Source organism: Schistocerca serialis, chromosome 8 (assembly GCF_023864345.2).
Source record: "Schistocerca serialis cubense isolate TAMUIC-IGC-003099 chromosome 8, iqSchSeri2.2, whole genome shotgun sequence".
In the NCBI taxonomy this organism is placed as follows: domain Eukaryota; kingdom Metazoa; phylum Arthropoda; class Insecta; order Orthoptera; family Acrididae; genus Schistocerca; species Schistocerca serialis.
Genome location: NC_064645.1, coordinates 548445515 through 548462674, shown reverse-complemented (window position 1 = coordinate 548462674; position 17160 = coordinate 548445515). Strand labels below are relative to the sequence as shown.

At 42.0% G+C, this 17160-nt stretch overlaps 1 protein-coding gene across 4 annotated transcripts in view; it reads right to left on the bottom strand.

The window, feature by feature from the left end:
• Window positions 1–17160, bottom strand: part of LOC126416518 (daxx-like protein) — a 154535-nt gene that overhangs the window by 120724 nt on the left and 16651 nt on the right. For all 4 annotated transcript variants that reach the window (XR_007575478.1, XM_050084259.1, XM_050084261.1 and 1 more), the window contains one exon: window positions 9809–10174. Coding sequence is in view for 3 of the 4 variants with exons in the window: in XM_050084259.1 (XP_049940216.1) it covers window positions 9809–10174 (366 nt within the window). In the remaining variant the exon portion in view is untranslated. The remainder of the gene's footprint in view (window positions 1–9808; window positions 10175–17160) is intronic.

Below are 17160 nucleotides of genomic sequence, written 5' to 3'. Positions count from 1 at the left end.
CTTAGCCAACAGGCCCTCTGTAGCTAAGAGAACAGCTTCATCAAACACTGAAAGGGAGTGACGTAGGCAAAACAGTTCTGCAAAGGATCAAAAGCCCTGTCCTGAGGCATGTCTAGCCAACCATGCTGAATGAGGTGAACAACATGCACAAAATTGGATCGACAGTGATGGCAGTTGCGATATGCGAGCCCGTATTAGGAAACCCTTCCACTTTATGTTGCACCTCAACACCAAAGTGAAAACAAAGGAGTTCATCCTGATCAAAAGGAGGATCCTGCCCCACCAGAAGCCAGGACAGCATACTGGCATCATCATGTTGCACAGAAGACTGAAAATGTATTTCATTGTTGTAGCAAGACAGAAACAACAACCACCACTGAGGACGATGTGCTGCTTTGTCAGGCAGTGAAGCAGAAGGATTAAACAATCAAACCAAGGGCTTGCAGTCAGTACTAAGGTTAAACTTAAACAAACTCAGACCCATACAAGAGCACATGGAACTTTTCAGGGCTTAGCAAGTGCTTCATTTTCAACTTGGGAGTAGAGTTGAGCATAAGCTTTCAGGCATTCGGAACTGTCCTGCCTCATGTCCATACTAAGAGGTGTCCATAGCCACAACCAGATTATGGCCAGGATAGAAAGTAGCCAAACAAGAAGCAGAATGTAATTTAGATTTCAAAAGCCCTCACAGGCCAGCATCCACTGAAATGGAATGTTCTTGTAGAGCAACTTACAGAACAAGTGGGCCAATATGACTATACCAAGCATAAATTTGTGGTAGTAAGCAATGTCACTTAAACATGCTTGGAGTTCTTTGACATTTGTAGGGTGAGGCAGAGCTGTGGCTGCAATGACATGATGATGTAATGGTTTAACACTATCTCAGGAAACCTCAAGTCCCAAATACACAATAGGCGACTGAAAAAAGTATGACTTGGCCAAACCGTATTTCAACACTGTTGCATGTATGACCATGAACAAGGTGTGTAAAATATGAAAATGCTCTTCCATGGCCGCACCCAACACTACAATGTCATCGAGATAGTTGATGCAGCCTGGAACGGAAAAATCAATTGTTCTTAAAAACGCTGAAGAGCCCTCATCCACTGGAACCTGTAAACAGACTTAAGATAAATAAATATTGAAGAAAAATTGGTCCCCGGCAAAGTAGCCAATAAATCATCTGGATGAGGCAAAGGGTAGGTGTCAATGATAGACTGAGCATTAACCGAAACTTTAAAAGTTGTCGCAGAGACGAAGCTGATCATTCAGTTTTTTAGCAAACATGATGGAGATTGACCATTCACTCAATGCAATAGGCTGTACAATCCCCAATGATGTCGGCTTGTCCAATTCTGACTTCACTTCATCAATAGGGCTATCACGGGGAAAGTGTGTGCCATACATTTCAGAGTAATGTGAGCTGCAAAATTAATGGCACAACCTGACTCATCCGAAAAAAGAGATGGGAACTCAGAACACAGAAAATCTAACTAATGGCAAAGGATCTGGTCGGACAAGAGGTGCACCAAATCCACAATGGAAAAAGCAAATGCATTGAAAACATCCAGACTAAACAAATTTGTGGTGCCATCAGCTGATACCGAAAAAGTCAACGAACAAACATTTGTATGTTCTTGGGAAAATATTTTGAAATGTCTGTCTGTTTTCCCCACGTAGTAGCTAGGACAAGTGGGGCATGATACTTTATACACTCCATCGCAGTTGAACTTTTGGGTTTCTGTTATTATGTTGTAGACCAGTGAATGTCCAAATTTATGTCAAATATTTTCTCTTCTTTATTAAAATGGCAATTTGCTGTCTTATTTTTATGTATTTGTGTGTCTAAATTATCAGTTGCTTTGGTCGTGTAGCCATTTTTATGGCAATATTTTTTATTGCATCCAATTCTGTCCTAAGACTGTTTCCTTCTAAGTCAAGTAAGCACCCACTGTTCAGCAAAGCACTAGGTCTAAAATAGGAAATAGGGTGCAGCAGAAAAGAACACAAACTCCATCCGAAAGCCATTAAAACACAATAAGAAAGGGATGGGAGAGCAAGCAGAAGCAGGTCAAGGAGGTAGGGCAAGGGGTCCCCAGGTTCAGCATGCAGCAGGAGAAGCCTCAATCCCAACCATCAACCAACCGACACTGCCCACAAGGTAGCTTAAAACTTTATATTTGGAAATAAAAAACACATTCACAAAACACGGGGAGTAAATTAAAGGGAGGAGAGGCAAAAATGCTGACAAGACGGCTGCTAGGCACATTCCAGCTGGTAATCCCACCCGACGACGGGTATCATGAGGTCGACGCCCCTCATAACCAAAGAGTGAGATACATTGGACAATTATGGAATTCTCAAATGGTGACTGCATACGAGAGTATGAGTTGGTAGAATCAGAACTGAAGATATAATATCCCTGCTTCGGCAAGGAGACTGTCTACAAGACTAGCCCAGATGGCTCCAGTGGCCATATGAACTCCATGATGATGGACTGGATCTAACAATTTCAAAGCCAAAGATGCCACTAAGGCACAAATCTGGCATCACAGTCTGGTCAGAATAAGACCATGGCCTGGTAAATATGGAGAAGAATGGCATAGTTCACATCTCAAAAGGTATGGGCAGGGAAGCAGAGAGTGTTAAGTTTCTGTATGCAATTAGTCTTCAACTGATGACAATGATGCAGTCAAGTCAGCTTTTTATTAAACAGCAGGCCCAAGAAATTGGACTGTGCAACAACTTCCAAGGACTGGTTATCTAAGTAAGTTCTGGGTCAAGATGGACTGTGGTAGGACAACATAAATGCATGACACATTTTTGTAAGAGAGAACTGGAAGCCTTGGAAATGGCCCAAACAGAGGCTCATAAAATGGCACCTTGGAATCTGTGTTCAGCTGGAGCTACTGACTGGTAGCTGTACCAAATGTGAAAGTCATTGGCATACAGCACAGGGGTGAGCAGTGATCCAATAGAGGGCACTATCCCACTGATGATGATGATGATGATGATGATGATGCGGTAGAGTGGAATGCTCGGGACAGAGCCCTGTGGGACACCATTCTCTTGGGCCCATGGAGAGCTAGTGAAGCACCAGCTCCAACACAGAGCAACTGGTAGGGTAAAAACTGATGAATAAAAATTCATAGGGAGCCTCAAAACCCCAGTCATGGAGGGTAGGTACAATGTGATGATGCCACACACTGTCATACACTTTATGTAGGTCAGAAATACTGCAATGATGCGTTGGCATTTAGAAAAAGCCTGTTTGATTGCTGTTACCAGCTGGACCAGATGGTCAGCTATGGATTGTCCCTCCCGGAAACCACACTAATATGGGGACAAAAGGCCCCGAGACTGAAGAACCCGGCATAATCCGTGGGCAACCATCCTTTCAAGCAGTTTACAGAACACATTGGTGAGGCTAACCAATTGGTAGCTGCACAGAGGCATTGGATTTTTGCCTGGTTTAAGGATTGGGATGACAATACTACCTTGCCATGTTGGATTATCTGATTACAAATTGGATATGGGCCTGGGGCAGTATCTTGAGATGAGGCAAAAGCTTGAAGCAGTTCCCAGTAAATGAAAGGTTTATTATAAGATTTGGCTTGGCTGGCAGGGGGAGGAGGGGGAGGATGAACATGAAACATTGAAACATACGAGGACTTTTTCAACTTGTTGTTTCTGCAGTACAAAGATAGCCAGATAAAAAGAGGACATCAATACTGTGGCAAAGTGGGTCGCCAGGTGTTCAGCAGCAACTGACCCTTTGCTAGAAAGACCCCATTCAAACCTGGAAAAGTTGTTGATTAGAAGATCATGGACTGCATTGAAGTTTCAATTCCTATCTGAAGAGACAGCCAGGTCAGAATGGCCATTTTTTCGTAAAATTTAATGTTTCATGTGCGAAACATCCACCCTGACGCCAACTACTCCAATCAAGGGCTCTACCCAAGGACACTGCCTAGCCACAGCAAAGGCCATCTGGCACAAAGGCTGCTGCTGGGAGTCCTCGTGCTTCACAAAGGTGGGCATCTACTCATTGGTGTGAGTGAGGAGCTAGCAGCTTAGGCATCAGCAGTTAGGGGGCTCAACCACATGGGCACATAACTACCCCACCATGTCGAATTGGCTACCGTGTTGGCTATGAAGTGTCAATAATAGCCAACACAGGAGCTGTGCACAGCAGGTCTTTAACACTGCATGCAGTAGGTGCTATTTAAGGTTGGTTGATTGGTTGATTTATTTGGGGAATGGGACCAAGCAGCGAGGTCTTCCGTCTAATCGGGAATGATGGGGAGGTTTGCTGAGCCCTTTCAAAGGAACCATCCCAGCAATTGCCTGAAGCAATTTAGGGAAATCACAGAAAACCTAAATCAGGATGGCCGGACATGGGTTTGAACTATCATCCTCCCAAATGTAAGCTATTTAAGGTGTTCTTCCACAGTCGGTCCACACTACAGAAAAATTTGGGAAACGAAGGTCAAACCCAAAAGAGGAACACAGACTACTCCAGCCAAAAGGTGGTGTTTGAAGGAATGTTACAAGAAAGGAAAACAGAACCTAGGGAATAGCTGGGCTGACATCAAAGGCTGCCACCATGACACAGAGAGCAAGAGAAGGAAGGCACTACAGAGATAAGAGATTGCAGCACAGAAAAGCAAGTAGATGCTGCAATAGCTTGGGGCCAAACACATATATTCACGAAAGAGTCACGAGCACTGAGGGGGGCTGCAGATGTAATGGCGTGTGTAATGGCACAGTTTTTTTTTTCTTTTTTAGTGTCAAAATATTGGTTGGTTGGTTGTTTTGGTGAAGGAGACCAGACAGCGTGGTCATCGGTCTCATTGGATTAGGGAAGAATGGGAAGGATGTCGGCCGTGCCCTTTCGGAGGAACCATCCCGGCATTTGCCTGGAGTGATTTAGGGAAATCACGGAAAACCTAAATCAGGATGGCCGGACGCGGGATTGAACCGTCGTCCTCCCAAATGCGAGTCCAGTGTCTAACCACTGCGCCACCTCGCTCGGTATCAAAATATTAGCAACAATTCAACAAACTGATATTTTTTTTTCTGTGAATGTTACACTGGCCAGAACAGAACAAGTTGTTTCATAGTGTAAAGACAGCGAAGAAGTGTTGGTGACAATAACAGTATATGTATATATACAGTCTACACTATGTCAAGGTTGTACCATTCAAACTTGGACTATGGGGGCTATTTACTGTATAAATAACTTTGTGGATGGTGAAAGCGGCTTCTGAAAGAAAAAAGTGACCAGTGTATATGGAACAACAACTGCGATGATGTTTTAATCATTACTGTGGTAGAACAACTATTGAATGGAATCCAGTTCTCACATTGAATCCAGTAAGTCAGTGAGTGGTAAACTTCGAATCATCAACAATTAATAAAATTCTGATAATCCATAATGAACTTCTTAAATGGGTCAACACATTTCTTGAACTTGTGAGCGTATTTGGTTTTTTGCTACAAGACCTACTCCACTACCAAGGAAAGCTGACTTGAACTGCTGTCTATAATTCCTTTTATTCCAGCCGAGACCCTTCAAGACTGATTAGTTCCAGAATGGGAGAGGAATAAAATCTACAGAATGAAGGATGCTTCTGAAGACAGATGAACAGAGGAGCACATCCATTGTTAACATCGGAAAGTGGACACCATTACAGCTGCATAAAACAACTCAGACAAGTGCCCTGTGAGCCAGTGGTTGGTAGTTTAAATTATGTAAATGATTTAGAGTTGCAATTCTCTGCAACAGGTAGAACTTCCACCCGTGTGAATTAGTGTTATTTAATTTTAGTGGCATTACCAGACCTTGTAGGGATACAGGGTCATGAACAGCCCAAGATGGTGAATAATCACTGTGAAGGAAATGGAGGTGCTGTGTACTCTGGTGAGACAGCACTATCAGTATCTGACAGAGTTTGGAAGCAGCCTCACTGTGGGTCTCCGATCAGCTGGTTGAATAGTGCGGTTACCAGATTTGTGGGGCATTTGGTTGTGATGAGTGGTCCAATGTTGAACTGCATGGGAATGTTGGGCAGGCATACTCATCATCAAGACTCCAGTCATAAGTGAACAACACAAGGGAGTATCACCATATTTTGCATAAAGCACACTAACTCCTTCATGTACGCACCTGAAATCCGAGAACAAGCAATGGACTTCCTGCAAGTGTGTAGTCATTCCACACCATTGGTTAGAGACTAGCAGTAGACAAAGTAGGGAATCACCACCCCATGCACAGGCTGTCATCAACACCACACCATGATAGCTGTCTGGAAGTGGTGCTGTGACTAGGAAGCCTGAACTGCTCATGAATGGTGTTGCAATGTATTCAGCAATGAATCATGGTTCTGCACTACCCCAGATGACCCTTGTTGGTGAGTACAGTGGAGACTTGGGAGAGGTATCAACCTTCTAAGGTTTTGGAGAGACAACAGAATTACTTCTGGTGTCACAATGTGGGGGATCATGGGTGTAACTTCAGGTGATGGCTGGTAATTATTGAAGGATCTCAGATGGCATAACAGTAATCACAGATATCCTGTTTACTCATATGTCATGTCTTGTGCAACAGTATCATGGTGCAATTTTTCAATAGGGCAATGACTGTCCTAGGACAATTTCCACACATGGCACATGTCTCTATGAAATGTCTACGTGTTGTTCGAGGTTCTGCCATGACCAGCAAGATCCCCAGAACTGTTCCCACTAGAACATGTGTGGGACCAGCTTGGACATACACGCCATCCCAGCACCAGTATTCGGGATATCCTGGAGAAGTTACGACAGTTGTGGGTCATGTTGCCTCAGGAAATTTCATGGTCCACTTGGATATACAGGGTTATTGTAAATAATGGACCCATTTTCGAAAATTCCTACATATTTAAGTACAAATCCAAAACAAACAAGTTTTATACCAATGAAAAGAGGATGTTTCAAAGCTTTTGGCGGGTGGGCAGTGATGGTTTCAGATGCAGCTTGTAGAGTTCGTGTGGCAATAGGGCCATGTTCCGTTTCACTGTCAGTTGTGAGTGAGATGGTGACTGTGAAGCACAAGGTTTTCTGTATTCTTCAGTTCGTGAAAAGTGAGTTGCAAATTGTAGTGCAACGGGCATTTCGGACCAAATTCAGTATTCAACCAACAACTCGCAAAAGCATTAGCCATTGGTTTAAGCAATTTAAACAGACTGGGAGTGTGTGCACTGGAAAAAGCACAGGCCGACCGTGTGTGTCAGAGGATGATGTCCAACGGATTCATGAAGTTTTGTGTGGAGTTGCAGTATGTCTACCAACATAACCAGTTGAGAACTTGGAAAACCAGCTGCATGGAAAGTTCTGAGACAGTGTTTCCTGTACAAGTCCTACCGATTACAACTTGTGTAGGCTCTCAACCCCAATGACGTCTTATATTTTGTGATTATGTGCCAGCAAAGATGGGAGGACAATGCATTTCCACAGCATGTAATTTTTAGTGATGAAGCGATATTCCACCTTGGAAGAAAAGTAAACAGACACAATGTTCACATATGGGGTTTGGAAAATCCACATTCACTACTGCAACTTGAAAGAGACTCACCGAAGATCAATGTGTTCGATGCTGTATCCCATACAAAGGTTAATGAACCATTTTTCTTTGCTGAAAGAACCATAAAGGGAGTCATGTACCTGGACATGTCGGAACAATGGTTGTTTCCTCAAGTTATGGAAGATTCTCAGGGTGGAGCTCTGCCCCATTGGCACTGTGATGTATGAGGCTTTTTGAATGACTACCTTCCTCAATGCTGGATCTGTTTCAGGGGCTTGAGGACCTGGCTCTGCACTTCTGGCCACCAAGCTCTCCTGACCTCACACCCTGCACCTATTTCTTATGGGGTTATGTGAAGGAAGCTGTTTACGTCCTGCCTCTACCAAGCACTCTGAATGATCTGCGGAACCTGACCACTGCTGCCATGTACTCAGTAACAGCAGATACACTTTCGCGTGTGTGGGATGCATTTGGCTACCATTTTGATGTTAGGCGTGCAGCCAACAGTGGCCACACTGAAGATTTATCACATTTCTAATTATTAAATAATTATTAAAAATGAATTAATTACAAATTATTAAATTTATTAAATTGATATCAAACAGTACCAAAAAGACTTTGAAACTTCCTCTTTTCATTGGTACAAAGCTTGTTCATTTTGCATTTGTACTTGAATAATTATAAAGTTTTGAAAATGGGTCCATCATTTACAATAACCCTATACGTTGACTTCACTGTAGTCTTAATGAAAAGGTCACTTTGTCAGCAAACTAACCACTACTGTAATGCTCGTATAGCACTACAACTGGAATGCTTTTAACTTCAGTAGAATAAAATAGTCTTTGGTAGAAGTGCAGTAACCTTTCACTTGATTAGCGAGATGCCAGACTTTCTGAAGTTTGAAAATTGCTTTAGGGCATTGTTGCCACTCTTTTCTGTCTGGACATGTTGCATTTCATGGTGACGCTGCCTGATTTAATTTTCATATAACGTCCCAATCTGTGAAGGGACTTGGTTTGTTGTTATTATGGGCTCTCCAAAACTTGTAGCTTATGTAGAACTCTGTATGGCGAGGGGCGACACAAGGCACCCATCAGCAGGTGGTGGTGGTGGTGGTGGTGGTGGTTAGTGTTTAACGTCCCGTCGACAACGAGGTCATTAGAGACGGAGCGCAAGCTCGGGTTAGGGAAGGATTGGGAAGGAAATCGGCCGTGCCCTTTCAAAGGAACCATCCTGGCATTTGCCTGAAACGATTTAGGGAAATCACGGAAAACCTAAATCTGGATGGCCGGATATCAGCAGGTCTGTTAAGGTGCTGCAGAAAGGGGGGCGGGGACGGGTTAGCTCGTAAATAAAAGTGTGGGTGGGATAGGTTGCCAAAGCAGCCCTGGGACAGCCGTGAAAAACCGCTCAAGCGGCCATAATGTATCGTGTGCTGAGGCTGCAGACTGCAATCTCCCTAGAGAATATATATATTCAAACTACGAAACTGAGAAAGTTTTTAATGGCATGAAACCAAAACCTTAACATGATCTGCAATAAAACACAATATCTTAGTGTACAGTGTGACTGGATATTGCCTTAAATGTTATTAAATATTGTAGCATTGAAACACAGTCATAAAGGCAGGAAACCATTACAACATGTAAGACACACATATTTGCTACGAGTTTCATGTCTTATAGCCACCAGTCAACTCGTTAAAAATGCCACTTTTTTCTGCTGTGTTGAAATTGTTTTAGGGCAATATAATGATAAATTCTTTGAGCATAAAAGTCAAGATTTGTGTCACCTGAAGAGCTTATCATGCATGTTGTTATAAATGATAAAAAGTAAAACCTTTTTGCTAGAATAGACATGCAACTTTTTCTTTAACACCACCTTCCACTCTCCCCATACACACAAAAGTTAGCACTATGTGAGTTTTAAAATTTAAGATAAGAAATAGAAAAGCTAATGATAAGAGAGGACTAAAGTAACTGTAAGTGGCTGATTGATCATGAAACCAAAATATATGACCAGCTACACAGAAACGCATTGAAAGTGCAAGCAAGTAGAACTGTGATGTTTGAATAGCGGTACTTCCCATTGCTTTCTGGAACCGTTCACATGTGGGCAGCTTATGAGACAAGGCTTTAAAAATATTCTATATGATGGGGAGAGAGGGGGGCAGGGTATCGGTATTATTACTGTTAAAACTGTTTTACTGCTTCTTTTTTTTCTTATAGTATTTATAAAATTACTTACATGCAGCATTTTGCTCAATTTCTTTGCGGCTCTCTCTTGAAAATGTGGTTCTTCTTTAACTGCCTTTACTTCTTCAATCGGCTTTTCTAGATTGCTACTCTCCGGTGAATCTGTTTCAAGTTTTATTTTTTTCCTTGGTGGATCTTTCTTACCTCTCAGTTTCAGTTCATCGACAACTTCTTTGATATACACATAAAGATTCTTAGGATCCTTGTCTATCAGTTCCATTCTTGTTTGCAGAAGCTTCTTGAAGGTTTCGGACGATGTATAAGCAGCATTACACGCATGATAATATTTCTTGACTTTTGCGTCAATTATTTTGCACATGTCTGCTGACTTATCATATTTCAAACATTTCATGATGAACTGAAAATCAGATAAACAAAGAACATATACTCGCAGCCATAGTAACATAACAACCTTCTATACAAAAATAAAAAAGAAACAGTGGCAAAGAAATTATAATTTTGGCATAAGATCTATAATTATAGATCTGTACATGTTATTCACATCATCACCAAATTTCTCCAATAATCTTTTTTATAGTATTTTCTTGCAGTATGCAAAATGTGACCCTCAGTTTTTATGATTCCTCTCAGCTAAGGATTTTGCACACAGTTCTTTCATTAAGAAGATACTGAGAAAAATGGTACTTCTGTTATCACTTCACAGAGTGAATCTTCAGCAAACACAGGAAAATATAAGCTTACATCTACTTCTGCATCCACAGCTTACAAGATACTGAGCACTAAAATACAGACCTGATTCATGTGCTTCCTGAATTGTGTGTACAGAATGTGAGCTACAATTAATATTTTCCCCAGATTCAAGCAGATTGTTATAGAATTTATGTTTCTTTATCAATGAAAATCAATGTATTTCAGCTTTGAATATGTTCCAGTATCAGCTGTTGAGGATACTGGTATGCATGTAGACTTTGCCAGCATACACTGTTGATGAAAAGCACACTAGTCCTGCTTAGCAGCAGTGTTGGAAAACTGCAGCATTTAGACAACTTCCATACACATCATCTTCACAAGAAGACACTCATTGAAACACTGCAGTTTTTCAAGATTGTCACCCGACTGGCAACTCGAGAACTTTTCAACATGTTAAGAATACTGAGCTATAATTTTATACACGAATCATTTCAGCATTCTCATAAAAATGAGCCACATGCATGCATTATGCATCAGCTGGGATCTGGGATTGTTTGCTTTGGAAGACATTCCTTATTAATGAAATTTGAAAAAGTGGCCAATTATAAAGAGCACACCATGCGAAACATCACTGAAATTAAGATCTACAGTTTTTTTGTAGTGACTGCTTATCCTACCCATCTATGTGACATTAAGTACAGGATGAGTAAGAAGTGTGACAGCAACAAAACTGATTACACTCAGTTTGTGTGTGTCCAACACATGGGACACTTCATCTCTGAGGTTGACAAGCACTGGGATTTTCACAATAAACTGTATCATGGATCTACTGTGATTACTTGGATTTGAGGCAAACTGCTGTTTCCACAGTCAGTTGCTGTAAGCAATAAGGTGTTTATGGTAGAGATTACTGAAGGCTGTCATGGCTTGTAATAGTGAACAGAGAAGACAAAGCAATACCAGACCAAACAACAACACTTATTGAGCATACATAGCAACCACAACCAGCACCCCATTAAAGGGCAAAAAAGCCACAACTCCACATGTGTACCTCAGCTCATCACCAGGCCAGGGTTTAGGGCTAAAGTCTAGATCAAGGCCAGCAGCAGTCAAGGCAGTTCTTATCTGCTGCTCATAGGTTGGCAATGTGTCAGTTTTGTGTAGCCAATTGGATGATTCTTTGACATAACCAATGAGAGGCAAGAACAGAGGCGATGTATTTCTAGTGCCAAAATTGAAACCATTGTCCTGTATGCTGTGTTTTGATGTATTAGTGAGTTTGGAGAGAAATATTTTGTGATTATGGCAGCAAATTCTATAAGTGTAAGGTCGTTGGTTAACGTCTCATGGGTAAATTGCAGAGACACAAAAATGTATCAAATGTGGTGGTGAAATTATTACACAACCGATCTATGCAAATACACTGAGTAAGTAGATGATCAATGGTTTTTAATCAAATCATGTTTGAAAGCAAGTGGATCTATATATCAATAAACACTGATCCACCTACCTTCTCCCACAATTTAATTAAAAACATTGATCCATCTATCTTTTCTCATGATTTAGTTGAAAACATTGATCCAGCTACCTCCTTCCATGATTTAATCAAGAAACATTAATCCACTTAGTGTGCTTACGCAGATTGTTTGTGTAGCAACACAGAGCAGAGAAATATTTCACTGCTTTTTGTAATATATCATGGGTTGTGAAGCTGTCCTTGGTCTGCAGATACTAGCACAGTTTCAACAGCTGCGGCTGAAACAACAAGCACTTACATTTATAATCCTCATTTGCAGCAATGTTTCACCGTGTCTTCCAAATGTATTACTTCAAAATACATCCTCTGCCTGCAGCTCTCTCATTGGCTGAGTAACAAAAACAGCTGACACACCTTTTCAATCATATCTCATGGTAAGCCCTGACAACATTCCTGCACCAAACTCGTAAGTACACCGCTGACTCTGTTCTAGACTTTTAGCAGAGATTAGCATGAGTGTAGGAACACTGTCATTAGATGCTCAAACAATGCAAAATGGTCAACTCAACCAATGGGGGACTTTGGATATTATTTAAAATGACATAAGGGGATGTGCTCTGCTTTACAAAAGGGTACTATTCAGGCAGGAGGTCAATGTTTCAAATGTGGAGGATATTTATGTGGGATGTGAATGACACACTAAGAAGTCTGTTATTGTCTCTGATAGATGAATAACACAGTAACCCATTGTCCAATCATGTGCATACGTTTGTTGACTTGCAGCTCCATTGCAGATGACCAATAGTTTTGGTAAGACAATGCTGTCCTATTGCTTACAACCTGTGTCAGAATGGTTTGAGAAACACTCAACAGACATGCAGATTCTTATTAGGTCAGCTGGCTTCAATTTCACTGAGTATATCTAATTGTAAGAAATCGTTGTGCAGGGTGTGCTTGCCATGGGCAGAACTCCAGTCAATTTCCACAAGTTGTGGGCAGCACATGACAAATTATGTTTTAAGATGGTTTCTGACACTGTCGAGCCTCATGTAGTCAGTGTTGCAATCCTTTGCAAACAACACCAGGGCAAAAGTGGATCATACTACTTTGTACTTCAATCTAATTCCATTTCTCATGAGTCTGTAAATAATTAATATATAGTGAGTTGATAAAAAAAAATCATGGGATAGTGATATAAACATACACAAGGTATAAAAGGGCAACTGGCAGAGCAGTTATTTGTACTCAGTTGATTCATATGAAAAGGTTTCCAATATGATTATGGCCACACGACGGAATTAACCGACTTTCACACAGAATGGTAGTTGGAGCTAGATGCATGGGACATTCCATTTTGGAAATCATTAGGGAATTCAATATTCTGATATTCACAACGACAAGTGTGTGCTGAGAGCAACAACTTTCAGGTATTACCTCTTGCCATAGACAATGTAGTGGCCTACAGCCTTCACTTAATGACCAAAAGCAGTGGCATGTTTGCGCAGAGTTGTCAGTGCTAACTGACAAGCAACAGTGTATGAAATTACTTAAAAATCAATGTGGGATGCACAACAAATGTATCTGTTATGACAGTGTGGCAAAATATGGGGTAATGGGCTATGGCAGCAGACACCTGATATGAGTACTTAGCTAACAGCAGGATATCACCTGCAACGCCTTTCCTGAGCTTATGATCATATTGGTTCGACCCTAAATGACTGGAAAACGATGGCCTGGTCAAATGAGTCCCAATTTCATTAGGTACGAGCTGATGGAAGAGCTCGAGTGCGACACAGACCCCACAAAACTGTGGACCCAAGTTGTCAACTAGGCACTGCAAGCTGGTGATGGCTCCATAATGGTATGGGCTGTGTTTACATGGAATGGATAAGGCCATCTGGTCTAAATGAATCAATCGCTGAGTGGAAATGCTTATGTTCGGCTAATTGGAGACCATTTACAGCCATTCATGGACTTCATTTCCCAAATGAGTGATACAATTTGTATGGATGACAATGCGCCACATCACCAGATGACAAACCCAGATTACCCAACGTGAATCCCATCGAACATTTACAGGATCCAATCAAGAGTCAGTTCATGCACAAAATCTTGCACCGGCAACACTTTCACAATTATGAACAGCTATGGTGGAGCATGGCTCAATATTTCTGCAGAGAACTTCCAACTACTTGTTGAGTCCACGTCAAATTGAGTTGCTGCACTACGCCTGGCAAAAGGAGGTCTACATGATATTAGAAGGGATCCCATGGCTTTCATCATTTCAGAATATAATGTCACATATGGACAAAAACATCCTTTGCAATAATACTTATAAACAAGCAAAAAACGTGTGTTAGAGGCAATAATCAACATTTAGGGTGTGAAAATAATTTAAGATAGAATGACCATATACACTGATAAACCAAAATACTGTGACCACCTGCTTAATAGTGTGCTAGTTCACCCTCAGAATACAATAAGCAGCCATCCCACACAGTATGGATTCGATAACACCTCAGTAAGTTTCCAGAGATATGTGGCACAAGATTATGCACACATCACACAGTTGCTATATATTGCAGCCCACTGGTTTGTGGGCATGCGACTGGCTCCCGATATTATCCCAGATGTGTTCCATCAGGTTCAGGTCAAGTGAATTTGATGGCCAAGATATTTGAGATGCAGGCAGTTATCCTGCTGAAAGATTCCACTGCCACCAGGTAATATATCAAATGTGATGGATACATGTGGTCTGCAATAATGTAGCTGCAGTACACAGCTGTCATACTACCTTCAATTAGTAGCCTACCACAGATTCCACAGAAGTGCAGATGAATGTCCCCCATAGTACAATAATGACCTCACTGGCCTGTGTTCGTGCAGTGGTGCATGCTTGGAGCAACCATTCTGCTGGATGACACAGTATCCGGGCTCAGGCACTGACCCAGTGGTTTTTATCTGTCCGGACTACAAGTTTCCATTGATGCAAAGCCCAGTCTCTATGATCCCACACTCATTGCAATTTACAATACAATGTCACTGGGCCAACAAAAGAACATATAGGAGTCTCCTGCTGTGCATCTCCAGTTCAACAATGTGCATTGAACTGTGTGTTTCAAAACACTTCTGCCTGCACTAGCACTGTACTCTGACATTGGATCTGTCACAGACTGCTGCCTATCCTCCAACCTTCATGTTCTGTGATGAAGCATGGACATCCAGCACCTTGCTACCTAATTGTAGTTTCACTATCTTTCTATCATTTTCTATAGCTGCTCACAACATCAGCACACAAACAACGAACCAGAATCACCATTGATAAAATTCTCATTTCCTAGTGCTGGTCCACAGCAATCCATTCTTTGTCACAATCATCACTAGAATCGATCCCCATTTGTCTGTGTTCTGCTTATGTACTTTCCTTAGTGCAGTGAGCAATGGTCATAATGTTTTGGCTTGTCAGTGTAAATCAAGTAATAGGGGACACAAACAGCAACTGAGAATAACAATACGAAATTTGAAAACAGACTCATGTAGAGGAGGAAGCTCAAAAGAGCATTATTTGATCCACTCAGCCTTGGTATCTTGCCAAATCAAATTAATTAGAGAGATTAAAAAGGTTGGAAGAGCAGATGCCCAACTATGATGAATCTATAATGTTCATAGTGAGAAGGTCTGCAGATTTTTTGAATGATTTCATGATGCCTTCAATTGCCATTTCTTTAGTTGATATATGAATGTACAATTTCAGTCTTACGCCATTTTAAAATATCTAAAAAGGAAGCATTTAAACTTGATGACTTCTGTGGTGTTCAATATCTTCACTCTGAAGTATTGATACTGCAGGACTTTACCCTGTGTCTTGTAGGGCAGTGATTCTATGATCTTCATAGAGATACGGTCTGCAATTGTGATGAACTTTTTGAATGATTTGTGCAGCATTCTGCTGCCATTCTCTTTATTTGGTGTACAAATGTAAAATTTCGGCCTTAGGCTATTTTCAAGTATCTAGACTTGTTTACATAGCACACGGTCAGTCTCAAAATACTTTTAAACAAAAGAAAGAGTTCTGGTTGATTGGTTTGGGGGATTAAAGGGACCAGACTGCCATGGTCATCGGTCCCTTTTTCCAAAGACAAAGAACACCCACAGAGAATAAAAACAAGGAACAGAAGAGATCACAGACGATACAGAACAAGAGATACTGAGACAAAGACAAGACAAAACAAACTAAAACCACACAGAGTGTGACGGTGGTTGGCCGACCATAGACATAAAAAAGGAAAGGCCAGCCACTTAGAAACACATTAAAAAATCAGTGTAAAACCATAGGCCAAAGGCCAGAATCAACACAAAACAATAAAATACAACAGAAACACTCAGAGTAAATGATAAAATCCCCCTGCCCGAATAAAACGTAAAACTAAGTCAGCCATAGTGGAGTCGTCTGTTAAAAGGGCAGGGAGCGTAGCAGGCAGCGCAAATGTCTGCCTGACCACTGCTAAAAGGGGGCAGGCCAGCAAAATGTGGGCCACTGTCAAAGCTGCCCCACAGCGACATAGAGGAGGGTCCTCCCGGCGCAGTAAATAACTGTGTGTCAGCCGGGAGTGGCCAATGCGGAGCCGGCAAAGAACTACTGAGTCCCTGCGAGTGGCTCGCAGGGATGACCGCCACACAGCCGTCGTCTCCTTGACAGCACGGAGTTTATTGCGCATTGGCAGTTCGCGCCATTCATCGTCCCATAGCGCCAAGATTTTGCGGCGGAAGACTGCCCGCAAATCAGTCTCTGGGAGGCCAACGTCCAGAGATGGCTTACTGGTGGCCTCTTTCGCCAGGCGGTCAACATGTTCGTTACCCGGGATACCGACATGACCGGGGGTCCACACAAAGACCACAGAGCGGCCGCAACAGGCGAGAGTATGCAGAGACTCGTGGATAGCCATCACCAAACGAGAACGAGGGAAACACTGGTCGAGAGCTCGTAAACCGCTCAGGGAATCGCTACAGATAACGAAGGACTCACCTGAGCAGGAGCGGATATACTCTAGGGCACGAAAGATGGCGACCAGTTCAGCAGTGTAAACGCTGCAGCCATCCGGCAAGGAACGTTGTTCGGAAAGGTCCCCTAGAGTGAGCGCATATCCGACACGACCAGCAACCATCGAACCGTCAGTGTAAACAACACCAGAGCCCTGATACGTGGCCAGGATGGA